Source organism: Schistocerca gregaria, chromosome 1, assembly GCF_023897955.1.
Source record: "Schistocerca gregaria isolate iqSchGreg1 chromosome 1, iqSchGreg1.2, whole genome shotgun sequence".
NCBI lineage: Eukaryota > Metazoa > Arthropoda > Insecta > Orthoptera > Acrididae > Schistocerca > Schistocerca gregaria.
This window is the reverse complement of record NC_064920.1, coordinates 1,578,328-1,602,113: the sequence shown is the minus strand read 5'-3', so window position 1 is coordinate 1,602,113 and position 23,786 is coordinate 1,578,328. Positions and strand designations below refer to the sequence as shown.

Genomic DNA, 23,786 nt, shown 5'->3' with positions numbered 1-23,786 from the left:
GATGGGCGAGCAGTTTGGCAGAGGGTACAAAATATACAGGGTGGGAGATGATAATGAGGAGGAATGATGGAACGGAGGAAGGGGGGGGGGGGGGGGGGGGGGGGTTGGAAATTGTTGGGTGGACGTTGTGCTGGACAGTATGTTACCATAGGTAGAGGCCAGGATAATTGTGAGGATAACTCCCATCTGTGCAATTCAGAAAAGCTGGTGATGGAGGGAAAGATCCAGATGGCTCAGGTAGTGAATCGGCCCTTGAAATCAAGTGTGTTGTGTTCAGCTACATGTTGTGCCACAGGGTGGTGGTCTCCTTTGCTCTTGGGCACAGCACGGTCTGATGGTAGATATTCAACCTGATGTACATACTGTTGGTACGTCATACCGAAATAAAAAGCTGTGCAATTATTGGAGCAGAGCTGGTAAATGACATGGCTGCTTTCACAGGTGGACCGGCCCTTGATGGAGTATGATAAACCTGTGACAGGACTGGAATAGGAATCGATGGGTGGGTGGATTGGGCAGGTCTTGCACCTGGGTCTTCCACGAGGATATGATCTCTGTGGCAAGGGGCTGGGATTCGGTATGGCATAAGGATGGAATAGGAAGTTGTGGAGGTTTGGTGGGCAATAGAACACAACTTCAGGTGGGGTGGGAAATATCTCGGGTAGCATGTCCCTCACTTCAGCAAACAATAATAGGTAACCAAAGCCTGACCTTCTGGGGTTGAAATTTCTTTTACACTTTTGGTACTATCCTTTTTTCCTTATGGAGGTGAGAGGGATAGGTTGAGCAAGGTTAAAAAGGAAGGGCAGGCCACTCAGGTCCCAGGATGAAAGATACCCACGTACTGTTAGCGCTTATGCGAGACGAACAGAGAAGAAACTTGGCTGTGTCCTTTTCAAGATCACAGGGATCACTTGTCACTCTTGACCTGGTGTCTGTATGGCCTGCCCTTCTTTTTAATCTTCCCTTCAATGTAGATTTCTTTTGTTTCTGACAGTAAAAATGAACCGGAATCATCGCTCGGCTCTTTCAGTCTGATTTCAGTGGTAAATTTCCCAGCTCCCATGCAGCAAGATAGCAGGATCCTGATTGATAACATTTTTAAGGACATTGCTCAGCCGGCCGCGGTGGCCGAGCAGTTCTAGGCACTTCAGTACGGAACCGCGAGACTGCTACGGTTGCAGGTTCGAATCCTGCCTCAGGCAGGGATGTGTGTGATGTCCTTAGGTTAGTTAGGTTTAAGTAGTTCTAAGTTCTAGGGGACTGATGACCTCAGCAGTTAAGTCCCATAGTGCTCAGAGCCATTTGAACCATTTGACATTGCTCAGGCTGAAACTATTAATATGCACCCAAATGTCAATGGGTATGAAATCATGACATAAAATTAAGGGAAATAAAAAATATACCACCTTACAGGTTCAGAAGAAGCAGTGAGGCTTATTAACAAGAACAGAGTATACCAGTAAGTTAAAAACATCGTTCCTGTGAAACACAACTAGCTATTTATTCACATCAAGTGTTGAGTGCTATTGACAAGGGATTTCAGATTGATTCCGTATTTCCAGCAGGCTTTTGACACTGCACCACACAAGCGGCTTGTAGTGAAATTGTGTACTTATAGAATACCATCTCAATTATGTGGCTGGATTTGTGATTTCCTGTGGGAGAGCTCACAGTTTGTAATAATTGATGGAAAGTCATCGAGTAAAACAGAAGTGATTTCTGGCGTTCCCCAAGGTAGTGTTATAGGCCCTTTGCTGTTCCTTATCTATATAAATGATTTGGGAGAAAATTTTAGCTGCCGACTTCAGTTGTTTGCAGATGCTGCTGTCGTTTATTGCCTAATAAAGTCATCAGAAGATCAAAACAAACTGCAAAACAATTTAGAAAAGATATCTGAATGGTGCAAAAAGTAGCAATTGACCCTAAATAACAAAAAGTGTGAGGTCATCCACATGAGTTCTTAAAGGGACTCGTTAAACTTTGGTCATACGATAAATCAGTCTAATCTAAAAGGCATAAATTCAACTAAATACCTAGGTGTTACACTTACGAACAACTTAAATTGGAAGGAACGCAGAAAATGTTGCAGGGAAGGCTAACCAAAGGCTGCGTTTTATTGGCAGGAAACTTAGAAAATGTAACAGACCTACTAAGGAGACTGCCTACACTATGGTTGTCCGTCCTCTTTTAGAATACTGCTGCATAGTGTGGGATCTTCACCAGATAGGACTGATGGGGTACATCGAAAAAGTTCAAAGAAAGGCAGCACATTTTGTATTATTGCGAAATATGGGAGAGAGTGTCACTGAAATGATACAGGATTTGGGCTGGACATCATTAAAAGAAATGAGTTTTTCGTTGCGACGGAATCTTCTCATGAAATTCCAATCACCTACTTTCTCCTACAAATGCAAAAATACTTTGTTGACACAGACCTTCATAGGGAGGAACAATCACCACAATAAAATAAGGGAAATCAGAGCTTGTACAGAAAGATATAGTTGTTGATTATTTACGCGCGCTATACAAGATACAGAGAACTGTGAAGGTTGTTCGATGAACCCTCTGCCAGGCTCTAAAATGTGATTTGCAGAGTATCCATGTAGATGTAGATCTAGGTTAAATAATTACAGATTCCTTGTGTTTTCACTATCAAAAATTATTCTAGCTTCTCTGTCGAACAGAGATTATTTATACCAAAAGCTCTATCAGTAATAATCATGGTGCCCAAAATGTTAGCTCCCATTTGTTCTTAATCACTCCCTCAGCTCAAATCCAGACTGAGAGAAGAAGAGTGTAAAATGACTCGGACAGTAAAGGGAAATTGGAGCACGACTGCTTCTTAGTGGTTTGCCAATGTACAGCACATCTAAGCAAGAGATTATATTTTCACTTGGTAAAAACTCCAAGATCAATTTCAAATAAAATGATGGAATTTTTCAGAATAAATGAAAAACATGAGTCTTTGTCAGATACTTTTTAAGAAACTGAACCCCCCCCCCCCTCCCCCCCTGCCTTTGACAAAATCCTGGTTACATCTTTGCAGACCTCTCATCAGCTCATCTCCCCTTGATTACAGCACTGAAAACGCTTACATGGCTGTGAGTAACGCTGTAAGTAACCATAATCAGATATATGATCTTAATAGTGAGGTGCGTAGTGAATAAGAAAGTCAAAGGGTGTAGGGTAAAAGGAGCAACTGAGAACTTGCAACACTTCAGAGAAACACAGAACTGTAAGAACAAAGCAGGCGTTAGGAAGATTAAGATTTAACATCCATCAAAAATGATGATTTCAAACAGAGCATAATCACAGACTGTGGAAGAATTGGGAAGTAATTTGGTCAAGACTTATACAAAGGAACAACCCGGAAATTGGCTTATTCAGTTTAGAAAACCAAGACAAGAGTTAAGTTGCATGGGACAAGGTATAATCTAGAATGGGGATGAGAAAAGAAAATAATGTATAGACCATGAGAAACAAACACAATGACAAGAAGAAATATTCAAAACATGATGATGATTTATGAAGGAGGGCGCTAAACCGAATATTGAAAAGAGAGACAGATTACAGTTACAAAAACTAGAAGGGAAGAGGGGTAACAGAAACAACAATAAGAGGACTGGACGTAGGCAGATGTTAATGCATCGAAAAGAAGGTGGCTGTAAAAAGAAAGAAAAACTGTAATGCATGAAAATGGAAATTCTGGTGATGGACACATGTTACAAGAGAAGAAAATGGAGATACACAGCGTCAAATAGTCATAAAAGCACATAAGTGTGAAACTTAATAAAAGGAGAAAATGAATTGAATATTCTATCATAATCCGACTCAATAAAACAAATACAAACATGTAAAGACTAGGTAGCTTTGTTATGTAATTGGCTGATTGTTCGCATAGAGGGGCACTGATGATTACCCACAACAAAACTAGTGTTCCTTTACAGAAGACTGTTCTATTTGATCAGGCCTCAATCCTTCAGCTGTCCATGCAGCAATCACTCTGTGGTAGTTTACAGTGCACTGAGTGCATCTATATGTGGTTTGTATGTCTCGACAGGTTCAAGCCGTATAGCCTCCAAAGGAGAGAGAAGCAGGAGACTGGAATTGAAAAATGTGCTATACCTGTAGCTCTGCAAAACAAAAGCTATTCTAGTTGGCAACAGCAACAAAAGTTGTAGCTAAATCTAGAGCAGTGTCTACATTGCAGTGGTTCAGGTAAACTAGTGCCAATGCAAAAGTTTCACAATCTGTAAGACCCTGAGTAAAACCATAAATGAAATATCAGTTCAAATGCACACAGAATAAATGTCAAGAGACTCATATTGCACCTGAAATATGAGATTAAGTAAATAGTATGCGAGAAGTTTCAATCTATGTCTCAACAGTACATCGCTGTCTTCGTGAACAAGATTTAAAGGGGTGTATAGCAGTCAAAAAACTTTTGCTATGGTTGCAATGAGACAAAAATAAAAAAACTGAAGTGTACAACAATGGTACATGTACGAATCTGCGTGTGTGGAATTTGGAAGCCATCATTGAATGTATGTTCATCGACTACATTAAGAACGTACAAAGAGTCAGCATGTGACGCAAATGGTGGAGCAGGGCGGCAGGTCAGTCATGGTGTGGGAATGTTTTGTGGGTGATAAAGTCAGTGATCCACTGAAAATTAATGCAACATTAAAGAGGGAATGCTAGCAGAGAACACTGATCAACAATGCAATCCACCTTGAAAGAGACTTGTTGGTAGTGGGTTTGTTCTGCAGCAGGACAATGATCGCAAACATGCTTCTAAATTATGCAGAGGATAGGTCAATAGAAAAGAGAAATGTGAGGAACAGAAGAATGATATTTGACCAAGTCAATAACCTGACTTCAATCCAACAGAACTCATGGGATGCACTTGACAGGGAAATCAGAAACTTAAGATCATCCAATTGTTGTAACATCAAGTTGAACACATATATTTCAAAACGATACAAGATGTATAAGTCACTGAGCAAGTTGACAAAGCAAGACACGTGAACACAGTAACATTCGAATGAGCCCTGAGTCCAAGTCTAGCGACCACTGCTCGGCTGGCCGCTTAGGTGGCGCAGCTGCTGCATGGCGGGCAGACAGCGCCGCATGTAGAGGATGCGCGTAATTGAGAGGCGGCACTTTGAATGATTGGCGAGTCACAACATGTTTCCCCCCTTTGAAATTTTTGCACTGGTCTTAATGTAGGTGGCCTGTAGATTGCTAACGTCCATAGGCATTGTTTGACTGGCTGTAAAGTCTCGAGGAGGAGGCGGCTTCCCGTATGGACGGAAGTATTGCCAATGATAACGGGTCAAGATGACAGGGGATGTAGGGGTCGAATCTGCTGGGGTCCCGTGCACCAATCCGCCCATTGTGGTAAGTCCAGTTGATATAACAGGAGACATGGGTGATGTGTCAGCGCCCATAGGAGAAGGAGGCGAGGAGATTGGCTCCGACAGAAGATGGTCATCTGGTTCCTGCATGGGCACGTCTCCTGGTGGCGTCAGTTCTTGTACTGGCACCGAGATGCCGGTGAGAGGGCTGCATTGTGAATAATGAGAGATGCCAAGATCCCGAGTGTCAGGTAGAGCCGAAGGTGGTGTAGCGGCATTCGGAACAGGCATTGCCGGCGCTCGAGACCGAAGTTGGTCTGAATGACGGACTGCAACACTCGTGTCCATCTGGATTTTATACAAGTGTCGGCCATGGTGTCATAAGATGCAGCCAGCACTCCATTTTGGCCGCCTGCCATATCCCCATACCCAGACAAAGTCGTCGGCAGTGAACCGGCCAAGTGAAGACACCCATGGCCGTGAGGTGGAAGGCTGCAGAAGATGAAGTAGCATGTGGGCCTGTCGGTCATGTAAGAGCTCAGCTGGGCTGTGGTCGCCCATGGGGGTGAAATGGTAAGATGCCAGAAATTGGAGAAGCGCATCATCAGCAACAGAAGAAGTCAGGAGTTTCTGCATCTGAGCCTTAAATGTGCAGACCAGTCGTTCACCCTCACTGTTTGATTGTGGATGGAACAGAGGGGCCGTGACATGCATAACGCCGTGACGAGCACAAAAATCCGCAAATTCGGAAGAGACAAATTGCGGACCATTATCAGTAACAAGAGTAGAGGGAAGGCCTATCAAAGAAAAAATGCGAGCGAATGGTAGGCGGGCAGTGGTAGGCAATGTGCAACAGACAATGATGGGAAAGTTAGAGTGGGCATCAATTACGAGGAGCCAATAAGTACCTAAAAAGGGTCCCGAAAAGTCAGCATGAATGCACTCCCTGGGCATCTCAGACGAAGGCCACGTTGAAAAAGATGACTTCGGGGCGGCGGCCTGTAGAGCACAATGGCCGAAGCTAGTGACCATTTGTACTATTTCAGAGTTGATGCCAGGACAGTACACATGACGGTGCGCTAGAGATTTTGTACGAGACACACCCCAGTGCCCGTGGTGAAGGAGGCGCAAGACCGAAGCACGCAAAGACACAGGTACTACAACATGCAGCGAAGCATTGTCAGTGGAAAGGAGGATAACACCATCCCTATCTGTGAGGCGGCAGCACAAAGCATAGTAGTTCCGTAACGGGTCAGAAGTCTTAGTGGACAGACGATCTGGCCACCCCTTCCAAATACAGTGTAAAACCCGAGAGAGGGTAGGATCAGAACCCGCAGTAGCCGCCAGCCGGTCCCCGGTGATGGGGAACCCGTCCACAACCTGCTGCTCGACAACATCCAGGTGGAAACACAAAAGTTCATCCCTATCAAATGCCAGATCAGGACCCATGGGAAGGTGAGACAGTGCATCAGCATTCGCATGTTGAGCCGTCGGACGGAAATGAACCTCACAATTGAAACGAGACAAGTAAAGAGCCCAACGCTGGAGGCGGTGTGCAGCCTTGTCGGGAAGTGATGATGATGATGATGATGATGGATGAAACAAGGAAACTAGTGGTTTGTGATCCGTAACAAGATGAAATTTGGTCCCATAGAGAAAAACACCAAACTTATGAAGAACATAAATAATGACCAAAGCTTCTTTTTCAATTTGAGAATACTTTTGTTGGGCATCCGTGAGCGTTTTGGAGGCATAAGCAATGGGTTGTTCAGAGCCGTCAGAAAAATGGTGCGCAAGGGCTGCACCGACCCCGTATTGAGAAGCGTCCGTGGTAAGAACAAAATGTTGGCCAGGTCGGTAAGTAGCCAGGCACGGGGCCTGTTTCAGCATAGTCTTCAATTTCTGGAAAGCTGCATCGCATGACGTGGACCGGTGAAAAGGCACCTTTTTATGCAACAGGCGATGCAACGGCTGAGCCACCAAAGCAGCAGACGGTCAAAACTTGTGATAGTATGCTATTTTCCCCAAGAAGGCTTGCAGTTCCATAACAGACGTAGGGCGAGGAAGGGCATCGATCGCAGCGACAGTTTGCTGAAGCAGACGAATACCATCCCGAGAGAGTTGAAACCCCAAGTACATGATAGAGGCCTGAAAAAATTGTGATTTCTGAAGATTATACTTAAGACCGGCAGTCTGTAAGACATGAAAAAGTATGCGGAGGTTCTGATGATGCTCTTCAGTGGTGGAGCCAGTGACAACAATGTCGTCCATGTAATTTATACACCCAGGGACAGGGAGCAATAACTGTTCCAAGAATCGCTGAAAGAGAGCAGGGGCACTGGCAACCCCGAATGGCAATTTTTAGTATTGATAGAGGCCGAAAGGCGTGTTCAGGATCAGAAACTGCCGGGAAGCAGCGTTGAGAGGAAGTTGAAGATAAGCTTATGACAGGTCAATTTTAGAAAAATACTGGCCTCCCGCAAGTTTAGTGAACAATTCTTCAGGTCGGGGTATAGGTTAAGTGTCGATGAGGCATTGTGCATTTACAGTGGCTTTAAACTTGCCACAGAGACGAATATCACCATTGGGCTTAGCAACGACAACAACAGGAGAGGACCACTCACTGGAAGTGACAGAAAGCAAGACCCCGTAAGCAGTGAGACGATCCAGCTCCCACTTTACCCGGTCTTGAAGGGTCACAGGAATGGGCCGAGCCCGAAAAAACTTAGGCTCAGCAGTGGGTTTGAGGGTGAGATGAGCTTCAAAATCGTTTGCACGGCCTAGCCCAGGAGAAAAAAGGGATGAAAATGTCGTCAACAAGGAATCCAATAGAGCATAAGGAATAGCATCAGAGACGATATTGAGAAAGCCATCTATGGAGAACTCAAAAACGTGAAAGGCATTGAAACCAAAAAGATTCTCTGCGTTACTCTGGTCGACCACAAATATGGGAACAGTGCGAACGACGGATTTGTAAGATACCTCAGCATTAAATTGTCCCAAGAAAGAAAACTTCTGTTTATTGTACGTCCATAATTGCCGAGTGACAGGTGATAGGAGTGGAGAACCCAACTGAAGATACGTCTGAGTATTAGTGATAGTGGCAGCAGAACCAGTATCCACCTGCATGCGAACATCCCTAACAAGGATTTGGACTGAAAGGGAAGAAGTGCAATTGACAGACAACACAGAATCATCATCACGGTCATGAACGTCATGTATGCGGTTGGATTTGCAAACAGCAGACACATGACCCTTCTTTTTGCAATTGTGACACACGGCCCAATGTTGGGGACAATTTCCCCGTGAATGTTTCGTAAAACGCCGTAGACATGGAGGACGTTGCCGGAGGTTTTGCTGCAGTTTCTTAGAGGGTTGTTTACGGCTAGTCCGAGGCTGTGCGTGGGAGTGTACTGCAGCCACGTCGGCCGACGGGGACGCACCGCACGCGTCGTCAACAATGCACAGAGGTTGTATTTCCCCGACGTCACCCCACGCCTCTATTTGCGCCCCAGTGGTGTGAGAAATTTCAAAAGACTGCGAGATGGAGAGGACTTCATCTAGAGTCGGATTTGCCAACTGAAGGGCACGTTGCCAAAATTCTTTGTCGGGCGCCGACTGGATAATAGCATCCCGTACCATGGAATCGGCATAGGATTCTTTGTGAACGTCAATAACAAATTGATCCTTTCGACTGAGGCTGTGAAGTTCAGCAGCCCACGAGCGATATGCTTGATGCAGTTTTTTGACAACGATAAAAGGCAACACGAGAGGCTACCACATGCGTTTGCTTTTGAAAATAGACAGACAGAAGTAAGCACATTTCAGCAAAGGACAAAGACGCAGATCTTTCAAAGGAGCCAATTGCGACAACAACTGATACATTTGAGATGAAATCCATGAAAGGAACAGAGACTTACATGTTTGTTTGTCCATGACATGAAATGCCAAGAAGTGCTGTCAAAGATGTTTTTCGTAATCAGACCAGTCTTCCGCCGTCTCGTCGTAAGGAGGAAAAGGAGGTATAGACAACGACGAGAAACGCCTCACATTTGATGCTGCGACGAAATTGCAAATCGCCAATGTTAGAAGCGTTTGCTGTTCAATGAGACCTTACAATAGTTGCTCGAAAGTAGCCATGGAAACTAGTGGGTCAACGCTGAAAAGGAAAAATCCACCACCTCATCGCCAATTGTTGTAATGTCAAGTTGAACACATATATCTCAAAACGACACAACACATATAAGTACTTCATGACGATGAGAGAAAACATTTTTGGTTGGTCTATTTAGTTTGTATGAAGTGTTTGAAAACTGAAATAAAGTATATAGTTCTCATCACGGACAATCGAAAACTTTTGACCAGTAGTGTATGTTCAACAATTTGTGACAAGATACATGAGATTGGTATCTAGTTATTGAGTCAGCTACATGTTGCTTGTATGATCTCAATGACTTTTTGATTAAAATAATGTGTAACAAGTCAGTTTTAATATTAACACATTATTTTTCAGTCATATTGCACATAAATATTAGTTTTTCCTAAGCTACCAATTGTTAAAAAAAATTCATCTACAAAAGTGAAGGAGTTGTCGACAAGAAATGATTTACCATCCGAACTGCTATGTCCTTTTCTGAAGAAAGTTAGTGCCAAAAGCTAAGTGTGTTAACGTGTCTTTTCGTTGTTCCTGTGTGCAACTCAACATTTCATCTTTATAGTGAGTAGCAATCTACCCTTTCCTTATATTATTCTAGGGGACACATGCATATCATCATGCATAAATGTACAGCAGATCAAAGGATAAAATACAGTGTACGCAATGTGGTTGCTTTTGCTGGCAATTTCAGATGTTACATGCAATTATGCTGGCAGGACTTCTGTCAGTTCTTATGTAGAACTGTACGCACTAGGAGTTGAATCTAGCACACTATGATGTGTGTGAATCTCGTGGGGAAGGATTTTTTTTTTTTTAATGCACAATTATTTTACAAAGACTGGATGACTTGGTAATGATCATTCTATATGTAAGTGTGTCACAGGAAAATTCAATCAAAAAACCTCACCTTTATGTTGCAAAATGTACAGTGCTGCTGATAAGACATATATGAAAGGAACACAGCTTTCAGGAGTAACAGTTCATTCATCAAGTAGGAGTGACAGATATTACAGAAAGTTAAAAGGGCAAATCCCAGGATGAGTGAACTGCCTTCCTTATAAACTTACTCAACATATCCCTTTCTTCTCCCCAATGAAGAAATCATTAGTTCAAGGTAATGTTCCCCCTTACTTTTACAGGTGCCTTATTAACAATACCATACATTTCACTTCCTGAAGGTCGTTATATAGCTATTATGTCATCACTCATTTTTACGATTCCCTGCAACAGTATGGGTAACTGCCTATCACCTTGTCTTTCCTGTCATGTTCTGATAGAAGCCACTATGGGGCAGGGCTTCAGAGTTACAGATGTGTACAGACAATACTCTCTGCCAAAACATTTACAGAGCACATTATTGAGGTTTTTGTAGCTATTGTATGAACAGTTAGCCATACAACATTGATTTAATATTTAACCTGGGAGATGTCTTTCTGGTTGGTTAATATTTCACTATGACCAATGTCCAGCACTGTCAAATAGTGAGGTACACTACAGCAGACTACTAGCACCTGACAGAACTACTCACTGGTGCCAGCAAGATGTTATGAAACCTAAAGGTCGAAACGAAAATTTGTTATTGGAACTAATGGACTCTTACATTTTAAATCAATGGTGTGATTCACGTTGATGTACAATTCTTTTTTTCTGAACTGAAGTTTTGGCCAGGGTGAACTGACTGAAGCAAATGGCTTCTGATATTTATGTAAACTACTGCAGTGGAGAACAAGTTGTTATACAGACAGTCACAAGTCTGCATCTACTTCACATTTTTATATTTCAGAATGCTGTTAGAACATCTACCAAAGAAGTAAGAGCTCTAAAAACTCACTGTTGCTTTTTCTCCAATCCAAAAATATATCTGCCAGGATAAAGAACCAGTCTCATCAATTATTGTTTTAAGAACAATGTAACAATCTCCTTCATAAAACTTCCCATGCACAGCTTCTTCAATTTGATTAGGAAGAAAATTTTCTATTTCCCAAATAGTTACACCAGGTATCTGTCCAGCATCTTCATCAAAGATTTCAGAATAATCCAAAGGTGGTTTCTCAAGACTTTCATCCCAGCGCTTAGGTCTGAAAATGAAAAAAGAAAAAAAATATGCAAAAACATAATGAAAATCTGAGAGTTTACATCCATAAATTTTATGTACTAGTAGTTAAATCATAAATTAAACCTAAGCTCACAAGAAAGTAAGTAAGATAAACAATATGTCTACAGTCAAGTGTACATGCATCATTGGTATCAGAAAGGGCATCAAATATTTTTTAAAGATAAGGGTTTTTAGTCTCTTCACAAACTGCAGCTGGGTGAATTTCTCTCAAACGAAAACTACAGATAATTTCTGGCTTGGCATTTCAACATCAAAATCATCACTATTGAAACAATGCGCAAACTCGCTCAACAATTCATTTATCTCTTGTACAAGGTGTTTCAAAAATGACCGGTATATTTGAAACGGCAATACAAACTAAACGAGCAGCGATAGAAATACACCGTTTATTGCAATATGCTTGGGACAACAGTCCATTTTCAGGCAGACAAACTTTCGAAATTACAGTAGTTACAAGTGTCAACAACAGATGGCGCTGCGGTCTGGGAAACTCTATAGTACGATATATTCCACATATCCACCATGCGTAGCAATAATATGGCGTAGTCTCTGAATGAAATTACCCGAAACCTTTGACAACGTGTCTGGTGGAATGGCTTCACATGCAGATGAGATGTACTGCTTCAGCTGTTCAATTGTTTCTGGATTCTGGCGGTACACCTGGTCTTTCAAGTGTCCCCACAGAAAGAAGTCACAGGGGTTCATGTCTGGCGAATAGGGAGGCCAGTCCACGCCGCCTCCTGTATGTTTCGGATAGCCCAAAGCAGTCACATGATCATCGAAATATTCATTCAGGAAATTAAAGACGTCGGCCGTGCGATGTGGCCGGGCACCATCTTGCATAAACCACGAGGCGTTCACAGTGTCGTCTAAGGCAGTTTGTACCGCCACAAATTCACGACGAATGTCCAGATAGCGTGATGCAGTAATCGTTTCGGATCTGAAAAATGGGCCAATGATTCCTTTGGAAGAAATGGCGGCCCAGACCAGTACGTTTTGAGGATGCAGGGACGATGGGCCTGCAACATGGGGCTTTTCGGTTCCCCATTGCGCCAGTTCTGTTTATTGACGAAGCCGTCCAGGTAAAAATAAGCTTCGTCAGTAAACCAAATGCTGCCCACATGCAAATCGCCGTCATCAATCCTGTGCACTATATCGTTAGCGAATGTCTCTCGTGCAGCAATGGCAGCGGCGCTGAGGGGTTGCCGCGTTTGAATTTTGTGTGGATAGAGGTGTAAACTTTGGCGCATGAGACGATACGTGGACGTTGGCGTCATTTGGACCGCAGCTGCAACACGGCGAACGGAAACCCGAGGCCGCTGTTGGATCACCTGCTGCACTAGCTGAGCGTTGCCCTCTGTGATTGCCGTACGCGGTCGCCCTACCATTCCAGCACGCTCATCCGTCACGTTCCCAGTCCGTTAAAATTTTTCAAACAGATCCTTTATTGTATCGCTTTTCGGTCCTTTGGTCACATTAAACCTCCGTTGAAAACTTCGTCTTGTTGCAACAACACTGTGTTCTATGCAGTGGAATTCCAACACCAGAAAAATCCTCTGTTCTAAGGAATAAACCATGTTGTCCACAGCACACTTGCACGTTGTGAAGAGCACACGCTTACAGCAGAAAGACGACGTACAGAATGGCGCACCCACAGACTGCGTTGTCTTCTATATCTTTCACATCACTTGCAGCGCCATCTGTTGTTGAAAATTGTAACTGCTGTAATTTCGAAAGTTTGTCCGAATGAAAATGTACTGTTGACCCAAGCATATTGCAACAAACGGTGTATTTCTATTGCTGCTCATTTAGTTTTTATTGCCGTTTCAAATATACCTGTCATATTTGGAACACCCTGTATGTACTCAACTGTCTCATGATCATGACAGCAAAACCCCAAATTTTTTGGGAGTCTGATCCTATGTAAAACTGTTGTGTTGGTCTACGGCTTCCATCCAGTCACTCACTAACAAGTCTTGTTGTGTCTAAGAAATCATTCATGCAGGAGAATTATACAAATATAACGTCACTTGACCATCACACAGGGTCCCATATGGATGACTTAGTAATAAACATACCTGGCATACAGGAATAACTGAAAGAGTTGAAAATAGGTAGGTCACCAGGTCTTGACGGAATCTCAATTCGGTTTTACAAAGGGTACTCCACAGCACTGGCTCCTTACTTAGTTTGCATTTATTGAGAATTTCTCACCCAGTGCAAAAAAAGTGCAAGTGATTCCTTTATATAAGAAGGGTGAAAGAATGGACCACAAAATTACAGATCAATATTCTTAACATCAGTTTGCTGCAGAATCCTAGAACATATACTGGTTTGAACACAATAAATTACTTAGAGACTGGGAAGCTTATGTCCATCTACAGCACGGATTTAGATAGCATTGTTTGTGTGAAACTCAGCTTGCCCTTTTCTCATGTATTATACTGCGAACTACAGATAAGGGCAGCAGCCGGATTCCATATTCTTACATTTCTGAAATGCATCTGACATGGTACCCCATCACAGACTGTTAACAAAGGTGCAAGCATACGGATATGTGACTGGCTCGAAGACTTCTTAAATAACTGAAGCCAGTCTGTAGTCCTTGTTGGTGAGTGTTCATCAGAGACAAGGGTCTCATCAGGATTGTTCCAGGCCGACTGACAGGATCCCTATTATTTTCTAGATACAGTACATAAATAATCTGGCAAGCAGGATGAGCAGAAATCTGTACCTGTTTGCTAAAACTGACAAAGTTTCAGGACAATTAAAGTCAGCTTAGAGTCATCTGTTAGAGTAAAAGCTAACAAAGACCAAAAATTTTACTACCACAGCTGTGCTGTGAAAGAAAAAACAATAAGTTAATTTTATTGCTTTCTATGTTTTTGTAAATTAAAAACAGTTTCACAATTACAGTGCTAATACATTAATAATGACTGGAATAAAAAAAATTATAAGTGAAGTCCACGGAGTAAATTACATCACAATGTGTGACAGCTGACTCTAAACATAAGTAACAGTTATGTAATGCACAGAAGTATAGCCAAGTATCCTTTAGTTTTCGAGGGTAGGACCAGAATAGATGGTCTTGTTCACAAACCTTAATGAAATTAACTACATACTGACAATGTAGGAAAAGACACAGTGCTACTTACCATAAATATAGCACACTAAGTTGCACACAGGCACAATTGAAAGATGCTTACACACAAGCTTTTGGCCACAGCCCTCAATGGAAAAAGTGAGACACACGCCATTCATTCGCACAAGCAAGCACACCTCACACACATGTGACTGCCAACTCCAGGTGATGGATTGTAGCCCAGGCTGCAAGAGCTGGAGGTTATATGTGCATGAGGTGTGCTTGCTTGTGTGGATGAATGTTGTGTGTTTCCCATTTTCCGACGAAGGCTGTGGCCAAAAGCTTACATGTAAGCATCTTTTAATTGTGCCTGTGTGTAACTTAGTGTGTTATCTTTACGGTAAGTAGCAATCTATCTTTTCCTACCTGAAGTTTCCACTGTTTAATATGTGCTGAACAAACAACAAAGCTTATTTTCTACATAGGATACTTTTTTTGTTTTGTGAAGTGCATAATTTTACATCTCTGAACATTTAAACCAAGTTGCCCGTCTTTGCACCACTTTGAAATCTTACTGAATATTTGTGCAGCTTCTTTCAGACAGTAATTTATTACAGGTAACTGCATCATCTGCAAAAAGTGAGAGATTCCTATTGTCTGCAATGTCATCAATATACTGCATGAACACCTAGGGACCAAACACACTTCTCTGGGACACAACTGAAGTTACTTCACATCTGATGATGACCCTCCATCCAAGATAACTTCTGTGTCTTTCCTACCAAAAACTCTTCAATCCAGTCACAAATTTCACTTGATACTCCATATATTCGTACTTTTAACAGTAAGTGTAGATGTGGTACCAAGACAAATTATTTTTTGTAAATGAAGAAATACTGTATCTATGTGACTGCCTTGATCCACAGCTTTCGTTATGTAATGGAAGAAACGTGAGAGATGGATTTCGTGTGATTGATATTTCTGGAATTCATACTGGCTGGCACAGAGAAGGTCACTCTGTTTGAGATATCTCATTTTGTTTGAGCTCAGATTATGTTCTTAGATTGTACAACAAACTGATTTCAGGGATGTTGGGCAGTAGTTTCATGAATCACTTCTACTACCACTCTTGTAAATGGGTGTGATATGCGTTCTTCCAGCTACTGGACACTATTTTCTGTTCAAGGGATTTATGAAAGATTATAGTTATAAGTAGGAGCTAACTCTGCCCCTAATTCAGTATAGAATCTAATAGGGATTCCACTGGGCCCTGGAGCTTCAATCAATTTTAATGATTTCAGCTATTTCTCAACACCACTAACATTATCAACCATTTAACTCATCTTTTTAAGGGTATGAGGAATAAAGCGGCGGAATTCTCCTAGGTTTCCCATGTCAAGGGACATTTGAAAATAGAGTAAGGAATTTCAGCTTTTCAAACAGTGGAAAATCCAGTATGGAATGTAACAATACCAGAGAAGGTACATTGCAATTCACCGTACAGTGGAGATGCTGACTCGCAATAGGCACAACATAAAGATTCACACAATTGTAGCTTTCGGGCATTAAGGCCTTTGTCAGCAGTACACACACACATACACACACGCACGCACACATTCACGCAAACGCAACTTGCTCACACGTCTGGAGTCTCAGAGAGCTGAAACTACACTGCGAGCAACAGCACCAGAGCGTGATGGGAGTGGCAACTGGGTGGGGGTAAGGAGACAGACGGGGAGGGGGAGGGATAGTATGGTGGTGGGAGTGGTGGACAGTGAAGTGTTGCAGTTCAGACGGAGGGCATGAGAGAAGGTGCGGAGGGGGTGGAGGGGGGTGTGTGTAAGTAGCAGTAAGGAGAGAAATTAAAAGATTAGATGTGGTGGTGAAATGATGGCTGTGTAGTGCTGGAATGGGAACAGGCAAGGGGCTGGATGGGTGGGGACAGTGGCTAACGAAGGTTGAGGCCAGGAGGGTTACGGGAACGTAGGATGCATTGCAGGGAAAGTTCCAACCTGCACAATTCAGAAAAGCTGGTGTTGGTGGGAAAGATCCATATGGCACAGGCTGTGAAGCAGTCATTGAGACGAGGGATATCATGTTTGGCAGTGCATTCAGCAACAGGGTGGTCCACTTGTTTTTTGGCCACAGTTTGCCGGTGGCCGTTCATGAGGATAGACAGCTTGTTGGTTGTCATGCCTACATAGATGCAGTATTTCCAAACAGCATTTGACTCAGTATCACACCAGTACTTTCTGTCAAAAGTACAATCATATGAGATCTCTACTGAAATTTATGACTGGATTGAGGAGCTTTTGATGGCAAGGACACAGCATGTGTGCATGGACAGTGCGTAATCATCAGATGTAAAAGTAACTTCAGGTATGCCTCAGGGAAGTGAGTTGGATGGGACCCTTGAAGTGCATATAGTATATTAATGACCTTGCAGACAATATTAATAATAATCTCAGATTTTTTGCAGATGATGCAGTTATCTATAACGAAGTACTGTCTGAAAGAAGCTACATAAATATTTAGTCAGATATTGATAAGATTTCAAAGTGATCCAAAGATGGGTAACTTGTCTTAAATGTTCATAAATGTAAAATTGTGCACTTCACAAAATGAAAAAAGAAAAACATAGTTCCTATGATTATAACGTCAATGAGACACAGTTAATGTAGGCCAACTCATACAAATTCCTGGATATAAAATGGAATGACCACATAAGGTTAGTCATGGGTAAAGCAGGTAGTACGCTTTGGTTTATCAGTAGAATACTGGGAAAACGCGATGAGTCTACAAAAGAAATTGCTTACAAATCACTTGTGTGACCCATTCTAGAGTATTGCTCAAGTGTGTAGAACACACATCAAACAGGACTAACAGGGGATACTAAACATATACAGAGAAGTGCAACATCAATGATAATAGGTTTCTTTGACACATGGGAGTGTCACGGAAATTCTGATGAAACTAAACTTGCAGATTCCTGAAGACAGGCGTAAACTATGCCGAGAAAGTTTTCGAACAAAGTTTCAAGGACTGGCTTGAAAGGATGCCTCCAGGAATATACTGTAACTCCCTATATAGGACGCATACAGGGATTGTAAGGACAAGATTAGAACAATTACAATATGTACACTCCTGCACTCCATATATGAATGGTATGGGAAGAAACTCTAATAACTGGTACAACTGGATGTATTCTCTGCCATGCACTTCATGATGGTTCACATAGAATAGATGCAGATGTAGAAGCAGAAGATAAGAATGCAGATATTAAATTCCAGAGATATAAAGTTTGTGTGCCACTATAAGCAGAACATTAAAAAATATATGAAGAGAAACAAAAATTAAATTGTGGGATAAAAGCTACACATTTTCTACTGTAAGGCACTGAATCCTGCGTTATGGAGAGAAAAGATTCCAGCCATGTTTAGGTGGTTGAAATGGAATGTTTATCAGCAATCAAAGTCTACTATAAGGTGAACATGATTCCTAATGAAAACGTTAGACAAGAAGTGATTATTTTTACAGCAAATGACACAATAGAAGAACACAAACCAGACTGGGAGGAAAATGTAGAATGAATGAAAGAAACAGGGATTTGACAGATGACCTTACAATACAAACACAAAGGAAAGAGGCACACAGGATGACCAGTTAAAAAATGAAACTGAGGACAGAATGGGCTGACAGGCCTAACATGTAAAAGTGCACAAGAATATGAAGAAGAAAATATGTGAAGTAAAAATAATTTCCATGTAGATAAGCATCCCTGTCAAGTCTACCATTCACAGAGAAGTTTTATATTCTACTGCAAATTTAATTTTCTCCTCCTGACACACACTGTTATGTGCAAACGCCGTGCCATGATATGTATGGTATTTGCATGCCAAAGTCATACACTTCAAGTTCTGTACTACAACAGTACAGATATTTATCATTTGAGGATGTTTATAATCACATTTCCAGGGCAAATTCATTCTAGTTACATGACATTTGTTCATTTTAATACAAGCAATTGTTTGAGCACATTTTAACATTAGTCCAAAACAATGGTATGAGTTCATTTGGCAGTTAATAATTACATATCACTCCCCTGATATATGAGCTATTTGCTGCAATGTCAGCATCCTGCTGACCATATTAAAGTCTCTTCTGTGTTTTGTACTGTAATTATGAATTTATTTATTTACATGTCAAGTTCCATAGGACCAACCTGAGGAGCTAATCTCCAAGGTCATGGAACATGTCAGTACATGAACTTACAACATAAAAGTAATAACAGATAAAAATAAATGTTCATGAACTTGAAAGAAAATCAGTCCATAAGTTTAAGCAAACGCTATCAGCAATGCAATGATGAACTCACACCACTTGTTGCCCGAACCGCTTGTTTCATAGATCTGCTATAATTGGTCACAAACCTGAGGTGTCATCTTGTAAGTAATGAGGAAAGATTAGTGGGAGGAGTTTAAACCTTGTTAAATAAACTGAGGTACATCTGGCACTGGATGATAGCATCCTGTCTGAGGGTCCCTTGCCTGGGTTGCTGTGAAGACATCAGTCATATCTGTGGCTGGGAAGGTATGGTGTCAGTGATAGAAGAGAAAAACCTGTAGTCTGTACTGAAGAAGTCCATCTATAAAAGGCTTTTGACTCCACATTAGGAGTGGCCATATTTAAATAAAGGAATGGAAAGTGAACACATCACTGATATTTTTCAAGACAATCTTATGACTGTACCCAGTCTTGAATTCAAGAGTAAGTTACTCAGTTCAGTCTCTGATGGGCACAGCACTGAGAGGATCTTTGGAATGCACAGATCAGTCTAAAGCATCCACAGGTGAGACTACAAATGATGCACACATGGGTCTTTTGGTTGGATTTTATAGTTTGGGCATGAGGATTGAATGTGGAGAGTGGTTACTGCAGTGGCAATTTCTTTTCTTTAATATTCACGGCATCACTAAACATGGATTTCTCCTAGTGATAGCTTTAGAAATCAGATGATTTCATTTTGGTGAGGAAATATTAGCATACTTCAGTCCCAGATTGGGAGATCTATCCTGGTGCAGTCTATGGCAGTGACCACACAATGCTATCCACGAAAACGTGGATAAAACTAAAATTGTTCACGAAGATAAGAATAAGACAGGTTCATACTACAGATAAAATTATCTCAAAGAGTTTGGAGAAAGAATAAGACCCAAACTCAAACACTTAACGGTGGGAGTTTAAGGAAATGAAATGAGAAATCAGCCATCGGTGAGTAGGAATGGTTAAGATCACTACGATGTGGCAGAAACAGGCAATATCAAAAACAACAAAACGTGCTTGGCAGAATCACTAGTATTCCCTTTGTTCTTGTACAACTGTGAGAACTAGACCGTGAAAACTAAGGACAAGAGTTGAATTGATGTCTTCAAGATGTGTTGTTGGCAGTAGATGTTACGTGAACAAAGGACAGCACAAAGAACCAATGCTTCCATTATAAAGAAACTAAGCATCACAAGATTTTTATCTTCCCATGTCAGCCAAAGATACTTCCAGTTGTTTGGGCACATTTTGAGAAAAGTGGGTAATCATTTTGAAGAGATGATCTCACAAGGCAAAATCTAAAGCAGAACCACAGTGGTGAAGACATTTAGTTTACATAAAATTACTTCAGAAATGGGGTCAGAACACTCATCAATGCACAAAGGGCTAATGACAACATTTAGTAACTTCATGTCTTCTTTCAAGAAAATTATTATTGGTTTACATACAGATAGCAAAAATAATTATAATAATAAAACTAGTAACATGTTTTTAATGAGCTTCTCAACTTTATTTTCGCTATAACTAAAAAATTCTATAAATGTAATTCTCCATTTTCTACTGACAAACAGTGCACGGGTGTACTACCAGTTCATAGTCTCCAACGGGCACAATATTTCAATGGTCAGACATGTCATTGTTGGGTGTGAGGTGTGTTGATGAACTGAGCTGCTAGGTGTATGTTGCTGATGTAAATCCCCCCCCAATCAGCTGTTACCTATCTGACAACATGCAGCTCACAGGTGATACAGTTTCAGTTCTGAAGAGGGGATTTAACTTTTCTCCCACCCGTAAGTTCACACCAGTCATGGACATCATCATTACAGTTGAACAAGCTTCAGTTCAACTACCACCAGAAACAGCTGAAGAAGTATATCATGAAACTTGCATTCTGACAAGAACTACGACAAAAAGTCAAACATTACCAGCAGAGAGAGAGTGGATATTCGGGACACAAGAGAGAGGTCTGAGATTGTTATCTTACATGCTGACAAGTGCAACACTACTTTTGTTCTCTCCCATAAGGGCTACACTGAGAAGATGTTGGGTCTGATAGATGATGACACCTAAAGGACAATAAATGCTGATCCCACCAAGAAGGTGGGGAACAAGACAGGGCACTTCTAAAGGACTCAGGACTCAGAGTTATCAGAGGTGGTCATCAAGAAATTGTTAGCACAAATGTCTGTACCACCATGACTTTATGGACTCCCCAAGGTCCACAAAGATGCAAGTGCCGATACACCCCACTGTCAAAAATATCACGACTCCAACATATTTGGTGGCAAAATACTTGTCAGAAATACTAAGCCCTGATGTGGATAAATCCCCACATCCCATCTGCAATTTTGTGGATTTTGTGAAATGCCTCAACAACATTAGGCTGAAGGACTCAGATATCATGGTGAGCTCTGATATTGGTTTGCTACTCACCAAAGTGCCTCTACGAGCATCTCTAGAACTCTTTGGTCAGAAATTCAATGGAAAGATCACTGACCTTTTCAGGCACGTCCTTATCTCCATTCATTTTCTACTTAATGGGGAATACTGTGAACGCATGGAAAGATTCACAATTGGCAGACGCTGCAAATTTGTATATGAAACACTTTGAGGAAGAGGTCCTGACATCACACACTATGTAGACCAAAGAACAATGAGGACTACTATTCCTGGACGTCATGATTAAGAGGAGCATACGCTACCCTGGGCAATCGTGTGTACTGGAAGAAAACACACATTGACCTGTATTTGCAAGACCACTGCCACCACCCTTCAAAGGGGAATGGGGTACTGAAAACACTAGTACACAGGCTGCACCCAATGTACTGGAACTGTACAGCACTCGTGGCTGCCGCATCGCATTCATCAAAGCGGAGGAAGGACAGGAGAAGGTGAACAAAAAAAGAAAAAAGGAACAAAAAACAGTGGAGAGTGTTCTGATATTGACTACTGAAAATACAGAGTACATTTCCAAAAATAGCCCAGACATGTTTCCAAAGGGAGGGGTAAAAGAACAGCAAGAGGATAGGCATACTGCATGGAAGGGAAAAGATGATGCAAAGGCTGGGGCCCCATGATAGCCAAGCACGAACCCACCAAAGAGTGGGGGTTTCAGCTATGATTGCAGTGGGCACAGAATCATCAGGGTTGCCTGATCATATGAATAATGTTTCTTGTTACGCCAGATCAATGATCATGTACAGATACACCATCATTGGTTTGAAAGGGGAACAAAACTATAGGCGCACTTGAAGCATAAGTCACAGTCCAGAATCGCAATGACGTCAGAGCCAGAAAACAGACGCTGGTCATTGAACTAAGTGATCAGCTCCTGTGTAGTAAAGACTATGAGCACCAGAACTAGGAACTGATGCAGCTTTGCTGACCTACTGCTGGTTACACCACACCTTCCAGACATCAACACACTCCAGAGGTTGTTATGCAACACTCTTACTGTGGAACCAGCAAAGAGAAGCAGTGCTAAAGGATATGTGAACCAGCCCATCAACGTTTGATCAGCTCTGCTGTTAAGTGACACCCAGTCTGTTTCAGTCACCATAATTCTGCTGCCACCAGTTTGCAAACCTACAAGTGGCACTGTTTGCCCAGTCCAGATGACCAGCTCACTGCCCGCTGCCCACCCCTGCTCTCCAGCCATCAGTACACAGTTTGACCCTGGCCAATGACAGTGCCATGCCACTAGGACACCATAGAGATGGAGGACACTGCTTGCTGGCCTTGCTTTCCACCACAGCCATATGAAGAACCTGTGCAGCATCTGCCCCATCACCAAGTCAGTGCACCAGGCCAAGTAGAGTCAAAGCCATGCAAAATTCTGGTGTACTGCATAGAGGTGGACCACAATGCTGTTAAGCAGATGCTCATAATGTTTCAGATGATAACAGGACACATTTTGTTCCATTTTCCCCCTGTTTCTTAATTGCATAATTCACCTCTCTTCCCTCTAATCTATATTTACTTTTCACACTTTCCTTCTCATCTCTGGACTGAAGATGGCACAGGTTTTACCAATGTACCATCTCTGACTTACTCTCTCCTTATCCTCATTAGAAGTGGCTTCCTCTCATTCTTGGAATCTGAGAGACCAGCCATTCCTTTTTACATTTCTCCCAACCAATCCCTCTCCCCTCCTTGATGAATAACATTGTTAGTTCGAAACACTAGGAAATGTGTCACTTTTATGTGCATCTGTTGGCAGTACTACACATGTCACCTCCTGAAGCTTTTGTATCAGCCAGCATTTCTGTCATGTGGTGTACAATTTGATCCTTCCCACATCCCTGAAATCTGTCACACACAATGGTATTTATGGAACACAATTTGCGAATGAATGAATGTGCAGTCTTACACGTCTAAATTATGCTCTGAACAATATGCACCATGTTTTTTTTTTTTTTTAAAAAAAAAAAAAAAACTACTAGGAATTCTGGCTTACTGATGAGTGGTGATCCAGCTTCTCCCCCATCATTTAAATTTCACCCTTGAGTTTTCCATTAGTGTAAGAATCAAGACAAATAATAATACTTAAAAAAGATGTGTGTCGGGGAGGGGGGGAGGCACATGCAGTGGAGGAGGAATTTGAGGGGGGAGGGGGTTGTACTGCACCGAAGATAGTTCAAACTTTATTCAATCAAGTGTAATCTATTTCTTAAGGAGTAAATAAATATATGCTGTAATTAAATGTAAAAATCTATTTTTTTCTCTTTTTGTTTCCAATAACAGTTATCA

The 23,786-nt window shown here is 41.8% G+C and overlaps 1 protein-coding gene across 1 annotated transcript in view; it reads right to left on the bottom strand.

The window, feature by feature from the left end:
* Positions 1 to 23,786, bottom strand: part of LOC126318536 (protein flightless-1) — a 155,812-nt gene that overhangs the window by 59,397 nt on the left and 72,629 nt on the right. The window contains exon 10 of the mRNA XM_049993407.1: positions 11,348 to 11,594. Within this exon, the coding sequence (XP_049849364.1) occupies positions 11,348 to 11,594 (247 nt within the window). The remainder of the gene's footprint in view (positions 1 to 11,347; positions 11,595 to 23,786) is intronic.